The sequence below is a fragment of the Hemiscyllium ocellatum genome, chromosome 2 (genome assembly GCF_020745735.1).
Source record: "Hemiscyllium ocellatum isolate sHemOce1 chromosome 2, sHemOce1.pat.X.cur, whole genome shotgun sequence".
Classification (NCBI taxonomy): Eukaryota; Metazoa; Chordata; class Chondrichthyes; order Orectolobiformes; family Hemiscylliidae; genus Hemiscyllium; species Hemiscyllium ocellatum.
This window is the reverse complement of record NC_083402.1, coordinates 140722944-140744907: the sequence shown is the minus strand read 5'-3', so window position 1 is coordinate 140744907 and position 21964 is coordinate 140722944. Positions and strand designations below refer to the sequence as shown.

The 21964-nt window shown below is 40.8% G+C and overlaps 1 protein-coding gene across 1 annotated transcript; it reads left to right on the top strand.

The window, feature by feature from the left end:
- Window positions 1-272: 272 nt before the first annotated feature.
- zgc:195282 (uncharacterized protein LOC100192223 homolog) lies at window positions 273-21854 on the top strand. The gene is made up of 4 exons (XM_060840768.1): window positions 273-377; window positions 1463-1557; window positions 10418-10472; window positions 21184-21854. Exons 1-4 carry the CDS (start codon window positions 335-337, stop codon window positions 21261-21263), a joined length of 273 nt encoding a protein of 90 aa, XP_060696751.1. The 5' UTR covers window positions 273-334; the 3' UTR covers window positions 21264-21854.
- The last annotated feature ends 110 nt before the right edge of the window (window positions 21855-21964 follow it).

Here is a 21964-nt window from a genome sequence, read left to right as displayed (position 1 = left end):
TCAAAATAAAACAATGAAATAAAAACATCTGTTTTAAAAGCTTTCAGGAAGATTCCTGTCACTTTTTTTTATGCTTAGCCTCCACATTAAGGGCTGGAAAAATAATAAGATTTTTGGAAATATTCTGATTGTGTTACTTTGTAGGTTTTGGTTAGCAATATATGGATGTGTTAGTTCAACATATCAGAGACTTCGTTAATGGTTGCCCTTAAAGAAAACCACATCCTGTCTTTGACGTTAAACACGTCACACTTGCTGCTTTTCCTGTCGGTGTTATGTATTTTTTTAAAAAACAGCATCTGCTGTACAATTGAATAAGACAAGATTTCAGAAGATGATTTCATATTGTCCAATTTGTGCAAAACCTGTCTATTTTGGTAAGTCTGTGTTCCTTTCTAATATGGAGCTGAGCTGAAGTAAGAATTCATTCTGTAATCCAGTTGATGTAGTTTGTTCCTGCTCATGTTGATGCAGTGTTGTGCAACACAACAGACATTATTATTTGACAAAAAATGGCAGTAGCAATTAATGTGCGTCAACTGTGCTGTCCTCAAGGGATGTGTCCTTTCTATAACTGGTTGAACTGGGCTTCAGCCAGACTTTCTAAATTGAAACAACACGTTGCAAAGACACTTGGAAACTGTTAGCTCAGCCATTGCTCGTGTGAAACGTATGTGAGATGTAAGTGCTTGGCTAGTGAGTGACTTCAATCTTTAATTGTTAAAGTTTTGAAATTAATCAGTACAAAGTAAATATGGATGTTGGTAAGATATATTAGAGTTAATAAATTTTCCTCCTTATGAAATATATGACAGGGTCTTAGGCCAAGAGGAAATAGCCTGACGTTGTCAGAGCAGCTTATCATACGCACAGTTGCGAGAAGGAAGAACTGATCTTTCTATCGACCAAGTACTGATTTAATTGTCACAAAAGCAGGTGTATTGCTGGTCAAACTCAGCAGGTGTGGCAGTATCTGTGGACAGGAAGCAGAGCTAACTGGGAGTTCTGAAGAAGGGACACTGAACCTGAATTGTCAATCTGGTTTTCTCTCCATGAATGCTGCCAGACCTGCTGAGTTTCTCCAGCAATTTCTGTTTCTGTTTCAGATTTCTAGCATCCATGGTTCTTTGTTTTATTTCTGATTTAATTGTCATTGCACAAAAAGCAAAGATTAAGTGGCCACGCTTTAATTTCTAAAGAAAAACCTCATCACAATGACACTTTGTTTCATTCACCATTTTAAAAGATGCACAGGAAAATGGCTTCAGTTTAACATTGCTACAATAATCAAAGAAAAAGGATATTAAAGCTTTCAGCAAAGGAAGGAAGATGTATCTAGTTTCTAATGTGGCATCGTGAATCAAACATATATTGACATTTTTAAAAACATAATACATAGAAAAAAATTACTTCAGATTTTGATTTAATAGAATCCCTCATTATCATTTTTTTCTTTTTACAGCGGAGAGAAAACGATCTTTAGGCAAAGACTATCACCCTCTTTGTCTAAAATGCTATCGATGTAAGCGCCAGTTAAGTCCAGGCCAACATGCAGAGGTATGTAATGTGTTGAACCTGCATCTGTCTGCCCCAGTATTTAACTGTTTAGCTGTATTGTGATTATAACCTGTCTCCTCAAACTTGCTCTATATCTGCTCTCTCCTTTTGGGAATTGTAAGCAATCAGAACATTTGGGGCTTGCTTTTTAATCATGAACATCAACATCCTTTTTTCTCCAATCTATATATCGATTTGAAACTAATTACGTATCATCTTTTCATGTATCATCTGGGCCAAAATCCTGTCTTTCCTCTCTAAGGGCATTATGGGTCTACCTGCAGCAGAGAGACTGCAGAATTCAAGAAGGAAGCACACAACCACCTTCTCAAGGGCAACTAGGAATGGGCAATAAATGCTGGTCAGCTAGCAATGCCCACATCCCATGCACAAATATATAAATATTTTAAAAATCTGAGTTAGAGTTCCATTGCTGAGCATTCCTTATTTACATGACAGGGTATCTGGGAGAATGTGATTGTCATTGGGATTGCATGTTTAAGCAGTGGGTGAATTGGCTACAGCCATTTTGTGCAAGTTCAGTTGTGTACGTGAGTGTGTTCGCTTACACACCAATGTGAATGGTTGGCTGTAATATAAGTAACTACCTCTCAAAGTGTTGGTACAAATAAAGGGTATTAATTCAATCACATTTATTGAAGCCAGCTCTTTTCCATGCTGAAAGTCAGACTGCACATGAGCACAGTTTAAAATGAGGTTTTGCACATTTTAAAGGATTGTTGGTAATTCAAACCACATCATTCATCTTTATAAGTAACTCTACAATATCTCAGAATCAAATCTTTCAGAACGATAACTGTTGCCATATAAATACATTCAAACTAAGCTTACATAAAAATTCATGCTTTAAACTTTTATTCATGTGCACTCCTTTGTAATGGATGGGTCAAATTATCAATCATAAAAAGGTGAAGATTAATATAATATGTAGCAGTGTTACAGCCTCTGTAAAACAGGATAGTAATATCTCCTCTGTGTGTTGGTTAACAGAATACTCAACATGAATTCCATTAGTTTATGTCCCATCAAGAGACTATTGAAGTGAATGCAACTATTTAAAAAGCAGGGGATTTTTCCTGATGGCTGAGCTAGCATTTCTTTCTCCATGACCAAACATATATTTTGAATCAGGGCTGTTTGTAGGGCCTTGCCACTGACAATCATGGGGGCAGAGTCCTTGTGTAGATATTTTTAATCAACCAGTTCTGACGTGTTATTACACATCTCTGGAGCAGATACCATGTCTCCTGGCTCAGAGATAGGGACATTACCTCTGCCACCACAGGAGTCTAGGTGTATATTTAAGACTGAGACAGATGGACTCTTGACCAGTAGGGCAATCAAGGGTTACTGTATAGGGAAAAGGCAGGAATGTAAACATGAGGAATGTTAGATCAACTATTATCCTATAGAATGGCAGAGCAGGCTCAAGGGGCCCAAGTGGTCTACTCCTGTTCCTAATTCTTATGGTCTTATAATAACCTGATCAACCTCATAAAATTGATTTTTGTCCTGATTGCTTTGGTAGTTGTAGTAATAAGTTCAGCCAGGTGGACCTCAAGGAAGATGAGTTCCCTGATTAGGGCTATTAATCTGGTCCAATCAGATATAAACAGAACTGTCAGACATCCTGTTCACTCTGAGAGTTGGCTTTGCCGGTGCTGGATCAAGTGTCAAGGACTCTCCATGCATAAAGAAAGGGTGAGTTGGTGATAGGATACCGGCCTCTGTTATGTCAGTCATATCAGTGGTGACAAGAGAAAAGCATGCGCCTGAAGAAATTCTCTTGCAACAGTCGTCTTTGTTTTGTGGTAAGCATTTCTGGCATCATGCTGTTATTTGGGAAGCTTGACTTGTTCAATTCTGCTGTTGAAGACAGAGTCCAGTATGTTCAAAAAATTCATTTATTTTTCTGGGTAAATGACTTTGGGACAAGTGAAATGCAACAAGTAATTCTCCAGACAGATTGTGGACCCACAGCTTTTTTGGTTATTAGGAGCCTAACCTTGCCTCAGGTATCACGTACTAAAACCATTCAAGAGTTGATTTATTTAGTTAAGGAATATTATGACCCTAAGACTTCTCAAATTCTGAGACGTTTTCTGTTTTATTCAGCAATTTCCGAACCAAGAAATCTGTATTGGAATTTTTGACGAGGTTAAGACGACTGGCAGAGGCATGCCACTTTGGTTTAACCCTCAATGAAATTCTGAGAGAATGTTTGGTATGTGGGATTAATGATGTAACCATGCAAAAGCACCTAACAGGTGATGCCCAACTGATCTCCAAATAGGCATTTCAACTGGCTTAATCATTGGTAAATGTGGGCAATGGAGCATATGAGTTAAAGGATATTCCGATGGAAGTCAGTCTGACTGAGCTTGGGGAACACCATTTGAGTGAAAGCAATTGCGTAGCCTCACTCAGGACATACCCTGAACAGAGGGATTCTAGTCAGGCCCCAGCAAAACCCCAAAACAAAGTCAAGCCTCCACCAAATGATTAAAAATTTCCTCAGGATCTGGACTGGCAAGCCATTGTAGTTGCTGCTAGGATGCGGACTTAGGATGACAGCAAAAGAGACTCACAGACCTAAATTGAGTAGGAGAACTCATGGGCTGTTATCCATGAGCGGGCACACCCTGGCAAGTCCACCTAAATTTGGCTTTGAACAGTTAAATTGCTGAGCAACATCTTAATCTGAACCAATCAAAATAAATATCTGGTTAAATGGTCACCTGGTTCTAATGGAGGTTGATACCAATACGGCTGTATCAGTGATTGCAGAACCAGTCTTTAACAAAATTCTCTCTGTACTCGAACCCTTAAGTTTGCACAAGACCTCAGCTAGACTGTGGACCTATACTGGGAAATAAGAGGACAACTTTGGTTCCTGTCTCTTAAGAGAGGCAGCTGGTTCAGTTATCACTGATTGTAGTAAAAGGCTGGGGCCCAAATCTGATGGGATGAAATTGGTTGAGAAAGATTCACCAAGATTGGCTCAACATTTTTCGATTAGAAATTGGCTGTCTGAGTGAAGTCCTTTTAAGTAACTGAAAGTTTTTCAGGAAAGTCTAAGGACCATCAAAGGAGCCAAGACCAACTTGTATGTTGAACAGGAAGCAATTCCACAATTCTGTAAGGCCCACCCAGTGCTATTTGCTTATGGCAAAAGTGGATGCAGAAATCAGAAAGCTGGAAACTGAAGGAACTTCACTCCATCCCAGATCAAGGAATCCCACCTCATCCCAGATCCAACCCTCTGACTCAGATCCATCCTCTTGACCTGACCTACCGGTCCATTTTCCTTCCCACCTAATCGGCTCCACACTTCCCACCGACCTATCACCATCAGCTGCTAACTTCACCCACCTACTGCTATCCCACCCACCTTTTCCCCTAGCTCCACCCCTCCCCCTATTTATCTCTCAGCCTGCTTCCCCCTCCCCAGACCTGAAGAAGGGTTATGCCCAAAACATCAACTCTCTTGCTCCTCAGAAGCTGCCTAACCTGCTGTGTTTTTTCCAGCACTATACTTGATCAACTGACTCTCCAGCGTCTGTAGTCCTCAGTTTCTCCTAGTGAAGGAATCATCAAACAAGTCCAATTTGCAGAATGGACAGCTCTGATCGTCCCAATCGTGAAGCCCAATGGTTCAGTTTGCCTTTGTGGGGAAATTCAACAAATGGTAAACCTTTTTTTGCAGCGAGATAAATGCCCAATCCCTCACATAGAGGATTCCTATGCAAAACTGGCAGGGAGGCTGGACATGAGCTACGCATACTTGCAATTGAGGCTACACCCAAAGTATGCTACAATGAATATGCATAAGTGTTTGTACAATAAATGAGAATGGGGTATCTCCAGCCTATCCAATTTTTCAACAGACAATGGATAACATTTTACAGTATCTACTTCAGGTTGTCATTTATCCAGATGATATGCTAATACGGAGTACTTAGAGAACTTGGACATCATCCTTAAATGGTTCTCCCAGATGGGCATATGCCTCAGAAGGGAAACAATATGTGTTCCAGGCACCCCAAGTGACCTACTTGGGCTACAGAGTTGATAAGACCAGTTTACACCCATTGGAAGATAAAGTCAGGGGAATCAAAGGTGCCTCAACTCCAACATCTGTACTGAAGCTTAGGTCTCACCTTGGGTTGATGACCTATTATGGAAAGTTCTTACATAACCTGGCCTCCATCCTGGCACCTTTGCAGCAATGGAAAATGCCGTACATGATTGACAAAGGTCAGGTCCAGTGATGTATAAAGTTCAGGTAAGTGCAACAGTCCTGAACAAGTATGTGGAACATATGAAGGCTGCAAGCTCACAATGGGAGCGGGAGAAAAACATGCTGAGCTTCTTGACCACCTTTCCGACTGTTCTGGAACCCATAAGTTCTCCTTCTCTGTCAAGCATTGAAGATACCTCAGAATCTGAGATGGACATGGTGGATATCATCACCTCGACACCTGAATGAATTTCTTTCGAGATACTCTGGGCACAAGAGGTGAGCTAATGTATGTTGCATGCTGCCTATATCAGAGGCAGAAAGAACCTGACTCGGTGCTAAAATGATCCAGGAGGAGCTACAAAAAAAGAACTGGCCTAAGTTCTGGAACTCAGAGGGAGAGGGATGTAGTTATTGCAATTAGGTCCACTAGGCGGGCCACATAGAATATGAGTTCCCTGATTGGGGCTGTTAATTTGGTTCAGTCAGGGAGCCCTAGCTGACAGATAAGAAAGGAGTGTCAGACATCCTGTTCACTCTGAACTGTCTGAGGGAGCTGGGCTGAAAATATGTTGCTGGAAAAGTGCAGCAGGTCAGGCAGCATCCAAAGAGCAGGAGAATCGACGTTTCAGGCATGAGCCCTTCTCCAACATCTGCAGTCCTCACTTTCTCCTCTGAGGGAGCTGGACCAGTGTCAATGACTCTCCACATGTAAATGAGGGGTGACTTGGTGACTGGATACTGGCCTCTGTGGAGTTACTTAGTAGCAGTCTTACAGACCATTCATTCTAATGGAATGAACATTAGGCCTGTCCTATAAAAGACCAGGAATCTGCTCCACCAGGTGTAGATGAGAAAATGCACCCTTAAGAAATCATTTGAACCTATCTAAGCTTTACTAAGATTCCGTTTGGAGTACTGTGTGCAGAATTGGCCTTAACACCACCGGAAGGATGTTGAGGTTTTTGAGATACTATAGTGCAATTGACTAGGCATGATTTTAAAAAAAATTGTTTTCTCATTAGAACAGTACAAGTTATGAGGTGAGGTAATAGAAATGCTCAAAATTATAAACATGATGGGACAGGGTCGGTAAAAGCAGGTAATTTCCCATAGCGATGAGGAATAGAATGAACAACGGTAGAGAAAACATTAAATTTATGAGACTTAAAACAGAGAGCATAGAGACAGTAGAGCTTTCTTTTGAATGGTTGAGGTAGAAGTTTAGGTTGTATTTTATATTGCCAGGGTTGGAGGTTTGAGTTAAAGGGAAAGACTGAATAGTCTGGGGTTATTTTCCCTGGAGTGTCGGAGGCTGAGGGGCATGGATAGCATGAATAGTCAAGGTCTTTTTCCCAGGATAGGGCAGTCCAAAACTAGAGAGATTAGGTTTAAATTGAAAGGGGAAAGATTTAAAAAGGACCCAAAGGCCAACCTTTTCACAGAGGGTAGTGCATGTGTGGAAAGAACTGTCAGTGGAAGCAATGGCCGCTGGTACATATTGTGACTATGCTGCCACTTTGAAAAGTTATTTTGTGCTTGGCATTTTTGAAGAGAGATTGCAAAGGCCGAGGTGCCGAAGAATCTAGGGGGAAACAGCAAAGAAATGGAAGGCAAATGGCCAGTTCTCCCATTTCAGGTTTTAAAAAATTTTTTTTTGCTGTAACAGTCACAAAATGTTGGAGTCCAGAAGTGTTGCAAACTTCAATAAAGGACTCTTCTGACTTTCTCTGAGATCTCTCTCTGAACGTTGTTCCTTCCTGTCTGCAAGAATCTGTGTTTGAATTTGCCTTTTTGCCAAGGGGTGTACTTATGGGATGTTCCTATATTGGAACAATTAATTAGTAATAGTTACTGTATCAGGTCAGTTAAGTTTGCCAATAGTTATTTATTCTAAATTCTGTTTTCCCTTGTTCGTGTTTCAACTGTAATGATTAAATGAATTCTGTTTTGCTTAAAGCCGAATGATTTGACCAGTTGCATAAAACCTGGAACATCCACTTCACATTTGCCTTTAAAAGAAAACGATAGGGTTTAGGCTATCTTTGTAAAATATTTTGAGGAGGTCTAGCCTCAACTGCCATGACAAAGAGCACAGTTGATGCAATGGTGGATAGAAGTCAAGCTTTTCTGTGGCAGAAGTTCAAGGTTCAGTGCAGGCAAGCCACCTCTTTACTTGACATTTCACAAAAAATTGCCCTATTTAGTGGATCGTCCATTTTATAAGTAAACAGTGGTTACGTTGTTTGGAACAGAAAATAAGGTTATGTGGTAAACATATTTGGAAGATTTCATAATGATTAAATAGAAATGCACAGTTGCAGTTTGGGAATAGGCATTTTGATGGAAAGAATACAAAAGAATCAAATCCAAATGGTAAGTGGTTGCAGAGCCCTGACTTGCAGAGACCTGGGCGTCCTGGTGTATGAATCATTAAAGTGAGCTGGTATAATAACTAATCAGGAAAGCTAATAGAATGTTATCATTTATTGTGAGAGGAATTGAATGCAAAAGCAGTGAGGTAATTCTTCGGTTATACAGGGGACTGCTGAGACTGCATCTGGAGCAAAGGTCTCTCTAAACTGTGTAGTTGCGTGTGGGTGCAGTCATTCCAGTGTTCTGCACACTGTGACTGGTGTCCAAACACTGATCGCAGCACTGATTTCCAGTTCCAAAGGTCACTGCACAACATTAAGATGCCTCTGCACAGTAAGAAAACTCGAAATGCTGGTTGGAGTACTTTGTACACAATTGGTCCCCATCCTTACAGAAGGATTTAAATGGATTGGAAGTACTTCAGACAAGGATTTTTAGACTAAAACCCAGAGGAAGCCGATAGTCTAAAGAGAGGGCTGAAATATGAAATTGATGAGCAGAATGTGGATGTGTCAAGGGAATATGTCATGGGGAGCAGAAAAATGCAAACCTTTTTTTTGTTTAAGTACCAAGTGTGGATACAGTATACTTCTCATCCAGGCACATTTCCATCTGACTTAAGACCATAAGTCTATAAGATATAGGAGCAGAATTAGGCATTCAGTCCATCAAGTCTGCGCCACCATTCAGTCACATCTGATATATTCTCAATCCCATTCTCCCACCTCTTCCCAATACCCCTTGATTCCCTTATTAATCAAGAACTTATCTATCTCTTAAATACACTCAATGATTTGGCCTCCACAGCCTTCTGCGGCAGAGTCCCACCTCCTGGCTGAAGAAATTCCTCTTAATTTCAGTTCTGTAAGTTTCAATCAGATCCCCCCTCATCCTTCTAAACTCCATCACGTACAGACCCAGAGTCCTCAACCACTCCTCATATGACAAGCTCTTCATCCCTGGGATCATTCTTATATATCCTTCAATGCCAGCACATGCTTCCTGAGATATCGAGGCCAAAACTGCTCACAATATTCCAAATGCAGTCCAACCAGTGCTTACATCCGCAGCAGTACATCGCTGTTCTTGCATTCTAAACCTCTTGAAATGAATACTACTATTGCATTTGCATTCCCAACTGCCACTGAACCTGCATGTTAACCTTAACACAATTCTGAACCAGGACTCCTATGTCCTTTGTGTTTCAGATATCCAAAACCTTTCACTATTTAGGAAATAGTCTATGCCTCTACTCTTCCTACCAAAGTACATAACCTCACACTTACCCACATTGCATTCCATGTGCTACTTCTTTATCCACTCTTATAGCCTGTCCAAATTCTTCTGCAGCCTCCCCACTTCCTCAACACTACCTGTCTCTCCATCTATCTTTGTGTCATCTGCAAACTTAGCAACAATGCCCTCAGTTCCTTCGACCAGATCACTAATGTATAAAGTGAATGGTTTTGGTCCCAACACTGACCCCTATGGAAATCCACAAGTCACATGCTGTCATCCTGAAAAAGTTCACTTTATCCCTACTTTCTACCTTCTGTCAGTCAGTCAATCCTCTATCCATGCCAGTTCATTGCCCCTAACACCATGGGTTCTTATTTTATTTAGCAGGCTCACGGGCAGCAACTTGGGGTACATTTTAATAAAAAAACTTTACATCTTATTCACTTCAAGAAAATAATTTCCTACTGTGATTGGTGTAATGCTTACTACTTATGTTGTTTTTTGATGTGAAATGATTAGTTATACACCTTGGCTGATGTGCCTTTGGTTTGTGAATTTAAAGTCATTTGGAGGAACTGAGTGCTATTGTGTCAGAGGAGTTGCCTTTTGAATGGGATATTAAATCAGGCCCCATTCGGCTGTTGAAATGGATGTAAAATATCCTTTATGTTATTTGTGAAAAGAATAGGTAGCTGTCCTGATTAACTTGCTGCCAATACCTTTTCAACCAACACCACCAAAAATATACCACTGACTATTGATCTTAAATGTTGTAAGTTAGATCTTGCTGTATGCAAGTACATCCAGCAAATAGGGTACTGTGTTTGTTATGGAAAACTTGACTGCTTTTAAAAATAATTAATTGGTTGTGATGAATTCTGGGACATTCTAAGGATGTGATAATTTGCTATTGAAATTATTTATGTGAAATGAAACTATTTCTTTTTATTTTGATTAACTTCCCATTTTTTCAATTTTGTTTAGTATGATGAGAAGCCATACTGCAATCACTGCTATTTACAGCACTTTGGTCCAAGAGGTAAGACAATATTTAACTAATATACAGGGACATAACAAATATAGACATGTGCAAAGACACATGGATATAGAAACACACATAGATGCAGCTGAGCACGCATGCACACATGACAAGGCCAACATGTATTGCCTATCCTTAACTACTCTTGAAGGTTCAGCAGGCCCAGAAGCATCTGTGGAGACAGATCATCGTTAATATTTCGGATCGAGTGACCCTTCCTCAGAACTGATGCTGCCAGATCTGCTGAGCTTTTCCAGCGATGTCTGTTTTTGTTTCTGATTTACAGCATCTGCAGTTCTTTTGGTTTTTACCCTTGAAGGTTTTTGTGAGCCATTCATATTGCTGCCTGTATTGATCTGGGATTCACTTCCCTCCTTCCTTTAATCCTGCCTCACAGTGGTTTAATATAATTAGTTTTAACAAACAAACTCTGTATTTTTCTCATAATAGTGGTAGAAATGCAGCACAGTGGTACATGGTTGAAGGACGATAGCACTGTCAGAGGTTCCATCTTTCAAATGAGGAAGTAAACCAAGGGTAGCCTGAACTCTCAAGGGCTCACACATGATCCCATAGGACTATCTGAAATACATTATCCAGGTGACCCTGAACAAGTTTTATCCATTAACCAGTACCAGGACAACAGATAACAATTCAAAAGTAATTCATTGTCTGTGAAACAGTTTGGGGTGTCCTGAGAATATGAAAGATATTTTATAATATGTTGGTTTGTTCTTTATTTTTACAAATAGTTGATGACTACATTAACCATTCACCCACTTCTGTTAAAGCACTTCCGCTTTTTGAAACATTGAACAAGCTATGGAAACATTGGCCTTACATCTCTTTATAATGTAGGGTGGAATATATATTTATTATTCAGATTCAGTAACATTGCAAAATTACTCTTTATTAATTATATGTAATTACCCTGAGATTGTAGTGGTAGGCTTTCTTCTTGATTCTTTGTAATTGAGCAGTTTTTTACAGCACCTCAGGAAGCAGCAAGAATCAGCCATACACTGTGCAGTAAAGCCACGTATCATTCAAATGAGTTTCCCTATTTTTAAATAGCTGGTGATTACAATTCAGTAACTAAATGGTTTTTTTTGTGTCTCAATCTACAAATAATCAGACTTATCAAATTCAACTTCACAGCATGCTGTAGTGGAATTGGTATTTGTAACCTTTGCGTTAATAAAATGACAACACGTATATACTCTCTGTAAAAGATACTGTATTAAACATGCTACAAACAATGGTCCTGCAAAACCTCATGGTAATATGAATCTTGAAGCTGTGGTAAGATTTCCAATCATCTACCAGAGTATTTATGGGCAGGTACCTCTCAGATAGTCATGTGCCCACATTGCAGTGTACCTGACAGCCCATATGGACCAGAAACCCTAATCGCTGTTGATATTTAGGTGAGGTATGGGGAAACTCCCATACCAATATAACTGGGTCCCTCAGGCTGCCACAGGAGTCATGAAAGGTCTGGCAAGTTGTCTTGCTGAAAGAAATTGGTGTTTTATTTTTAGAACAGAAAACCTGTTGTTAACTACAAGAATTAGGGCGGCACAGTGACACAGTGGTTAGCACTGCTGCCTCACAGCGCCAGAGACCCGGGTTCAATTCCCGCCTCAGGCGACTGACTGTGTGGAGTTTGCACGTTCTCACCGTGTCTGTGTGGGTTTCCTCCCACAGTCCAAAGATGTGCAGGTCAGCTGAATTGGCCATGCTAAATTGCCCGTAGTGTTAGGTAAGGGGTAAATGTGGGGGTATGGGTGGGTTGCGCTTCGTTGGGTCGGTGTGAACTTGTTGGGCCGAAGGGCCTGTTTCCACACTGTAAGGAATCTAATCTAAAAAAATAAATAAAAACAAAAGGCCCATAACAGGTTTAATTCTATTTGAGAAAAAAACACAATGTTGAGATCAATTATTTTAAATGAAATCAAATAGTGGCACCATTTTTATATTTGGAAAAATTTAATTTATTTCTAATTCGTGACGTCATTGTGCACTTTTTTCACACATTTTGAGGAAAATATGTTGGCAGTGAGAGCTGGTGATTAACACTGTGTATTGTTTTAGGATAGGTAGTAAGGCACCTAATACGAAAGGCCATTCGCCTGCAGGGCAATGATGCAGTTATATTACTGATAAAGAAGCACAAATATAGATTGATACACTTATATACTAAAGGCATATATAGAAATACTCACAAACACGCTGAGGCACATATAAGTATGTATATTTACAAGCGTATAGTAATATAAAAACATGGACACACAATGTAATACACAGACAAACAGGTGCATTATGTGATTATTGGTCAGGTCTCCATGTTGGGTCTCCACATGAAGTATTTTTAAAAGCATTGCAAAATTTGCTTGGAGATGTCTGCCATCATTTTGAGATGAATGGTCTTCTGATTTACCTTCTTCTTCTCTACTCAGTGCCTTCCTGTAGAAGGCAAAACAAAGAACAGAAACTCAGAGAAGATTGTGCATTAAACACAAACCCTTTCACACTGAATGTCGTAGTGTCTGTTAGAGCTTACATTGGTACTTGACTTTCAACCTCAAGCTTTCCACCGATCAAGGAATGTTGGTACAGAAGACAGATGTCTCTACAATGGGATAGGCAAGTTAATAGATAGAAATCGTTTCATACTTGAAAGTTCAAAACAAATCTTAGTGATCGGTAAAGTAACTCCACACAGGCCAGTATCCCATCACCATCACCTTTTGTTTAGACTTGGAGAGTCCTTGACACTGATCCAGCTTCCTCAGAACCAGCTGTCAGGGTGAGCAAAGCCTCTGACACTCATGCTTATTTTTTATTTTTTCCTGTCACCAAGTTACTCTTTATTTACACATGGAGAGTCTTTGATACTAATCCAGCTTCCTCAGAGCCAGCTCTCAGAGTGAACAAAGCCTCTGACACTCATGTTTTTTTAAAAATTAAACAATTTACAAAACAGTTTACAAAAAACATTTACAGCTGTACAAGAGACAGCAATTTTACAAGGGGGAGGAGCAGCAAAGCTAGGCCTCAAACCCTACCATTCAACCATTTTACAGGGAGATGAGGACAAACCTCAAATCCCAGTTCCACATATGACAAGACAGTGACAATGACATTTGTACATTAAACAATATGGTTATGTACAGAAGTGCAGACAATACAGACCCAGCAAGCCCCCATCCCTCCCACCTTCCGACCACTCTAAGGCGACACTCATGTTTATTTTTTTTTATTTTATTAAACAAATACAAAACAGTTTACAATGAACATTTACAGCTGTACAAGAGACAGCAATTTTACAAGGGAGAGGAGCAGCAAAGCTAGGCCCCAAACCCTACATTTGACCATTTTACAGGGAGATGAGGACAAACTTCAAATCCCAGCTCCACATTTAAACAAGACAGTGACAACAACATTTGTGCATTAAAACAATACGGCTACATACAGAAGTGCAGATAATACAGACCCAGCAAGCCCCCCACCCCTCCCACCTTCCGACCACTCTAAGGCAGCCTGCCCCTACCCACCTTCCAGTTCTCGGTCCACCCCGTGCCCCTTCCAGTTTTCGGTCCGCCCTCACACACCTTTCGACCATCTCTGGGGCAGCCCGCCCCGCTACCTGCCCGGGGCGACAGCGCTGAGGACAGCTACCCGCTTTCTGGCTCTCGGTCTGCCCCTACGAACCATTGGGCTCTCACCCACCCCGTTGCACTTCCGACTAGTGGGAATCCTGGCACACCTTTCGACCACCTCTAGGGCAGCCCGTCCCCTTCCCTGGGACGACAGCGTGTAGGGTAGCCCACAAGCCTTCCGGAACTTAGCCCGCCCCTACACGCCTTCTGGCTCTCGGCTGCCCTGACACCTTTCGACCACCTCGAGGACAGCCCGTCCCGATTACCCCCTTATCGGGACGACAGCGCTCAGAACAGCCTACTCACCATCTGGCTCTCAGGGTGGCCTACCCACCCTCTGGCTTTCAGGACAGCCTACCAACCTTCAGGTTTGCAGGATGGCCTACCCACCTTCCAGCTCTCGGGGTGACAGCTTTCAGGGTGACATATGAGCCTCCCAACTCACATCAAGGCCTGGCAGACCCAGGGACACACAAGACAGTGCAGGTGATAGATACAGGAAACACCACAATAAAAATAAGAGTTCTTTCTGGTACACAGTCCAAATTCATACATTAGAGTCTTCAAGATATAGAATCCATTACCAGGAAGAGTCCACTCCAGTATACGACGTATATGGTCAGAAATGAGTCCGCTCCAAATTGCAGAGTCAGTTACTAAAAAGAGTCCACAACCAAGGGCAGAGTCCACTCTTGAAGGCAGCAGATGCACACCCCACAGGTGTTCAGTCTCCAGAGTCCTGGCCCAGCCTTGGATAACCAGGCCCACTCACAGGAACAGTACATTATACAGGTTCAGTTAACTCAACAGTTTGGTCCACTCCTGAGGGAAAGGTGTTCTCCCAAACTCCAAGATACAGCAGCTGCTCACCTCCCAGCACACACACAGGTGTTCAATCTTCAGAGGCCCAGTCCCAGGGCTAGGCCTCCCCACAGGAACAGCTCCTCTGGTAGAATGTATGTCTTCCACAGGGCTCAGTCTAACCACCAATAAAAAGTGAAAATACATACAAAAAGCAAAGAAAACTACAGTCCAAGGGCTAAGCCCTACCATAAAAGTAACATTTTACTTTTTTTTGAGAAAAGGACAAAGAGAAAAGAGTAACACACAGGCTGTAACCAGCCAGTGAATCAACAATCCCCTAATGAGAACTGAGTCACACCTGAAACACATTCTGTGCATCAGGAGTTTAACAATCAGTCCTCACTAAAAAGGAATGCCAGTTAACAAACTGGCTAAATAATTCAGCCAGTTTAGGAATCAGATTTCCCCTTCCAGAAAAAAAAGGAAGCAGAAACTAACAGTAACATACTGACTAACACCAGCCAGCACAAAGTCAGTCTCCTAAACTGAGCAGACTCAGAATCTCCTGTTTTTTTTATTTTGTTAAACAAATTACAAAATAGTTCAGTTCACAAGAAAACATTTACAGCTGTACAAGAGACAGCAATTTTACAAGGGAGAGGAGCAGCAAAGCTAGGCCCCAAACCCCACCATTTAACCATTTTACAGGGAGATGAGGACAACCCTCAAATCCCAGTTCCACATTTATCAAGACAGTGACAATGACATTTGTACATTAAACAATACGGTTACATACAGAAGTGCAGACAATACAGACCCAGCAAGTCCCCATCCCTCCCACCTTCCAACCACTCTAAGGCGACACTCATGTTTATATCTGTCAGCCAGAGTTCTCTGATTGGATAGGATTAAAAACCTCAATCAGGGGGCTCCTTTGTTACTAGGTCCAACTGGCTGACCTCATTACAATTACTATGATCAGTTTTACTGTCTCAACTGAATATTATTTAGATATAGAAATTGGCATTGAATTCAAATGGGTTAATGCAAACTTTATGCTCCACACAGACCTCTTTCAAATCTACATCACTTGGTCCTATCAGCATATCCTTCACACCTCACAATTGTCTATGGGAGACATCATGTTACAATGACAATAAGAACTAAAAGCACTCACTCAATGTAATAAGATGAATTCTACACCTTTGTAAGTAAACATTAACAGGTTTTATGCAATATAACTGTATCCAAGTGTTGGTAAGAGAGACATCTTCTGGAACCTGGTAGACCCAGGTTTCAGTTCCATGGTCTGATGTCACTATGACATAACACCTTTCACAGGTGCTGAGTAGCTATTGTAGAGCAAAGGTATAATTAATCCTTTATTCTACATCACCTCAAGTACTTTTACAGTATTCATTTAATCATTAACATTTAATCTTGAAGATTAAACTCTTTATTCCTATTCTGCACTCTTCCCTTTCACTTGAGACATTAGCTCCAACAGTGTTCTCAGATCTGAAGAGTGCAGGAGGATGGCAGCTTGTTTGCAGACAAGAACATTTCCTGAATTCCATCAGAGAATAGGAGTGTATTATCATTAATAAGGAGATCGGGGTGACATGGTGGCTCAGTGGTCAGCATTGCTGCCTCACAGCACCAGGGATCAGGCTCAATTGCAGCCTTGGGCAAGTGTGTGTGGAGTTTGCACATTAACCCTGTGTCTGCATGGATTTCCTGCAGGTGCTCCAATTTCCTCCCACAGTCCGAAGATTTGCAGGTTAGGTGGATTGGTCATGCTAAATTGCCCATTGTGTTCAGGAATGTGTAAGCTAGGTGGATTAGCGAGGGGGAATGGGGTGTTACAAGGATGGGGGGAAAGGGTGAGTCTGAATGTGATGCTCTTCAGAGGGTCATTGCAAACTCAATGGGTCAAATAGCCTCTTTCTGCACTGCAGGGATTCTATGATTCTATGATTAGGGTTTAGAAAAAGTTCATTGTTTCCCCGTATTCTGAAGGGCAATTGTAAGCCTATTTTTTAAAAAATCATTTCAATTCTGCAGTTATCTCTATCATCAACAAAGGCCTGCTTTTCCTTGATAAAAAGTAATCTCTGATCTTAAACAAAGATTTGTAGCAGAAATCTTCCTCCAGCTAATCATTGGAGGATGCAGAATGATTCCTGGTAGACTGCATCTACTTCAGTGTCTTTGTTACATTGTTATACTGTATCAATGTTACATAATATACAACACTGTGTACATAGCTCTGCTTAGTAAGGAAGCATTAGGAATGATGTACATGGTCCCTGTGATGCTGTGTCCAGTGTAACAAGATGAAGTAACCATCTGCACTTTCACCCTGACTTTAATATCTCCTCTGCTCTAAACTCAAATGGAGGATACTTTGAAGAATTGAGACTTCAATCATGTTGTAGCATCTAAATGAATAGACACCTTTGCTCTTGTATCAGACATTAGCACAGACATAAAGCTAGGAATCTTACCTTGGTCGGCAGCAGGCCTTAATTATGTCAAGGAGATAGTCTTCGGTCAAGACGTCCTGGCACAGTAAGTCAAGGGCAGCCTCTCCTATCAGCCCAGAGGCTTGGACACTGTCAGCCACTTGCAGCAGTCAGAGTCACAACAGTCTCTACATAACGGTGAAGAGTTAAATTTCAGGCAGTCCATCACCTACCTTGACTCTTTCTGCTGAATTGGTGTCTGTCTTTGAATGTGTGTGTATGAGAGAGAGAGAGAGACAGGTATTCAGGAAATAGAAGAAAGTGGGTGACAGAGCCATTACTATTGGTGCAGGTGACAGTATGTCCTGAGCAAGCGAGTAGGTAGCTCAGAGGGCATGTAGAGTTAGTGTTATCAGGGTTGGGGTGGGTGACAATGAGTGGGGAAGATGTTACAGGCAATAAAGAGAATGTAAGAGCATGAGCGTTTATCAGAGCTGGGTACAGTAGCACAGAGTGTGAGGTTTTGGAGAGAAAATAGTGACACTTATGGTGGCAGAATGCAGAGAGCCAATGACCTTCTTCCTGCAGTGATGGGCTTTCCTCCAGATGATTGAGATTGCTTTAACCTTGGACCAAGTTGACATGGTCTGGAGTTGTGGCGCCCACTGGAAGAAGAGGAAGTCCCACATCTGCACTACCCTATCCAGCAGGTCTTCCAGGTCCCTGCCCACAAAACAAATGCTGATTTCCCCCTGTCTGCCATGTCTGGGACAAATGTCAGGAACTGTGCAGGGTAGCTCTGGACTAGCAGGCTTGTCTGGGTACACAACAGGATTTTAAAGATGGCATGTGTGCAAGAGATTCTGGTGAATTCCTGGATATCCGCTGTGGCAACCTGTTCTGGAAATGGCGGAAGGCAAGATGAAGGTGAATTAGATGTGAGCAATGCCATCAGGGTGGGTTATGTAGTTAATGAGGTGAGTTCGGTTGAATATGAACTTGTGGCTGAAATCCTTCTAAAATCCTTACTAAACTCAGACTAAGCTGTAAAAAAGAGAAGATTCAGCCCAGTGTCTCTGATGGGTTGATGATGTCCACAGCATGAAGAGCTATTGCTGCTCATATTGTTGATTCAAGTGAAAACTATTTCTTGTTCCGTGTCTAATACCACAACAAATCTCTTTCTGTAGCTGTTCAGACTCTGTTAACAAATTAGACAAGAATTTTACTGGATAACTTCATAGAATCATAGATACCTACAACACAGAAAAGGTCCTTGGGCCCACTGAATCTATGTTGGTCAAAACTACCACCTAACTATTCTAATCTCATTTTCCAGCATTTGGCCCATAGCCTTGCATGCCTTGGCACCACAACTATACGTCTAATTATCTCTTAAATGTTATAAGGGTTTTTGCCTCTACCACCCATACTACCCATTACTCTATTTTTTCTATCTTATCGTTCAGGCTGTACTTGAGAACTGCCAGTACTCACCTTAGGCTTGTGCTCCTATCCAGTTAGGATAATGTGATTCAAGACCTGGAAGAATCATTTCATAATCTTTTAGGATCTATTGAGCAGTCAATGGCTTAGTGGTTATGAAAACCTTTCTTTGGCAGAAGTAGCATCGCAGCTCAAGCTTTAGACTTGTTTAGCTGAGAGTAATGTCTACTATCTGAAATTTCAGCTCTTCATTACCCCATTGCATTAGGCTCTCAGTTTCACTTGCCCTCCTGGGATGATTACTGTTCCATCATATTGCCTGGACTTTACCATTGGTTTCATTTATCAATCACTGTCTTGAACCACTTCTTACAGATTTGCAAAGCTTATGATGTTGCATGCAACTCTGATAGCTCACTACCACCTTCCCAAGAGTAACTAGAGATGAGCAATAAATATTGGTCCAGCCTGTGATGCTCACCTCCCATGAGTGAATTTAAAAAAAAGTTTATCTGATACTTCATGTTCACATATTGCTCTCTTTCTGTCATCATCATTCTGACAGTCACAAATCATTTATCCCCTTTAGACCTGACAAAGCCATCATGTTGAATGGTGTAAAATGACTCATCAGTCTCATTGACTGATCTCTGTCCAGCAGCTATTGTTATACCCTTGATTTGCTTCTTTCTTGATTCCTGATGAAGGGCTTATGCTCGAAACGTCGAATTCTCTATTCCTGAGATGCTGCCTAACCTGCTGTGCTTTGACCAGCAACACATTTGCAGTTGCTTCTTTCTAGACAAATGTTTGTATATAAAGTGATTCAGCTTCCTGCAGTTAGAACACTGCTTTCCCCACCCCGCGCATGCTTTCTGTTTTTTTGTGCAACACTTTCCACTGTATTCACATCCTGTTTTCTACCCTCGATCTTTCTGCTGGCTGTTCTGCAAATATTTCTTCCTTTTTTTCCCCCAATATATTATTCCCAGTCTGTAATGCCTCTTAGTCTAATGCAAAACCTTGTCTGTTCATTTATTAACACTCCTTTGTTGATGACTGACAATCTCAGCACTTTTGCAAATATCGATTAGCTTTCTTGACAGTAGGTTTCTCCTGTCTTAGCAGATGTGCTCTCTGGCAGGATATTTTAAGCCTAAGACAATCCTAACTCATCTGTCCAAATTCATTAGATTCATACAATTGGGTCTTCCTCTTCCCTATTGAACACATACCATTCATATGTAATGTTAGTCGAGACTTCAAAGTATATCTTCAAAGCCTTCCAAATCTCTATAGCCTGAGTCCTCTGCTCTGTGTATTTTAGAATACAACACAGCTTTGTCCAGCACCAATAACAGGGTTGCTGCTTTTAATTGCTGAGATTTATTATTTCATTCTGTAGCTATTTCATATTTTTGTCTTTGGGAGTGGCAAAAATTTCTGTTTCATATCTCCTTTTATTTCCACATTAAAATAAACATTTATCCTGACCCACCCAAACTACAAAGATGCAGGCTGTGGTTCTAGTGCTTCCATCTTGTTTTCTTTCAGTAGCTGTCTTTTTTATAGCTAAGAAATTTCATCAATCACGCTGTCACACTTTGGACATCATGTAATTTTTTTTAGTGGCTACCGCAACCTAAAGTGAAAGCAAGCCATAGCAGAGGTAAAAGAAATCACACGATGACCCCAAGCCAGCCAGAACATTATGTATAAATGCATTTCTGCAGTCAGCCGGAACTTCAATCTGCAAGTGTTCAGTTGCAAACTGATAAAAAATGGCTGATAACTATGAATATAGGCTGTACAGAACACAGCATCTGGGTACACATAATCATTCATCTCTCAGACTCCAATGGGCAGCAGAATGCATGTATTACAGTACCTCTTTGTGAACAGTCCTTCCAAATTCAAATGGGGCTTAGAACCAATGACTAGAATAAAAATTCAGTTGGGAAAACAGCTGCTTGCAGATGTTAAATGTATAGTAAGTGAAATGTAGAATAGCCGTGAGGATGCAGTTTAGCTGAGATTTAAGTGACAGCTCTGAGATTAATTATAACAGTGTAGGAAATCTGATCAGCAAAGGTCATTTGCAAGCACCTAACAGCCATGCAGTAAATTCTTCAGTATGCTATTTTTGCAGAGACATTAACCTTTTTCAAAAAGACAAAATGAAATAAACAAACTGATATTTGAGCACTGTGGAAGAAAAATGTCGAGTAATATGAATCAGCTTCAGGGGTGGAGCTTCTGTTGTCCTGTCCTTTGGTTGGTGAGTCCTTCAACTTTCACTTCATTCTTCTCATTAGTATTTCTGTTTCAATGTAGGAACAAGACGACCAACGTCTCGATCTACTCCTGGAGCAGCTGGATCCAATGTTCCAGTTGAGAAACCAAGCAGCACTTAAAGCCATTCAGCTCGAGGATACCTTCGCAGCTCCAGGATGAAGAAGCTTAAGACAGTGGCACAAAAAGGGAAGAATTTGTACAGAAATTGTATGAGCTTTAGAAAATAATTTTTCATTATTTACAATTACTGCGTGGACTAAGATACAGACATTTGCTCTTTGAGTGTTTAGAATTAGAATTAGGTTTTATTGTCACATAATTTGGTTACATAATTTTGCAAGTGATGCCAAGATGGTAACTTCCAATGTCTAATAATAGTGCTGTGATCCTGCCTGTATCTGGTCTTCTGGAATGTGTTTGTAGGTCCGAAAAAGTTTAGTTTTCATATGACAATATCAACACTTCAGATTCTTCACAAAATAACTTGGTGAGTTCACTCTCTCTCCCCATCTTATTGATCTGGTTGTGGAACATCATCTCATCTCTGTCAAGTGGCATTAGTCCCAGTCATTTATTTTCAGTGTCCGGTGCAGTGACCATAATAAAGTCAATTATTTGCAGCAATGCATTAATAATATTTGCAATTTCATTTAACCTGTAAGTATTTTGTATCATTCTATAATTAAAAAAAGTGCATGCTTCTGCCTACACCCCTAAATTTCCTGTCATTTTCTCTATATGTCAATTTTGAATTTCATTTTAATGGAATGTCCTGATTTAAGGACAAGCCTAATTATTTTGTTAATATTGACACAGAGCT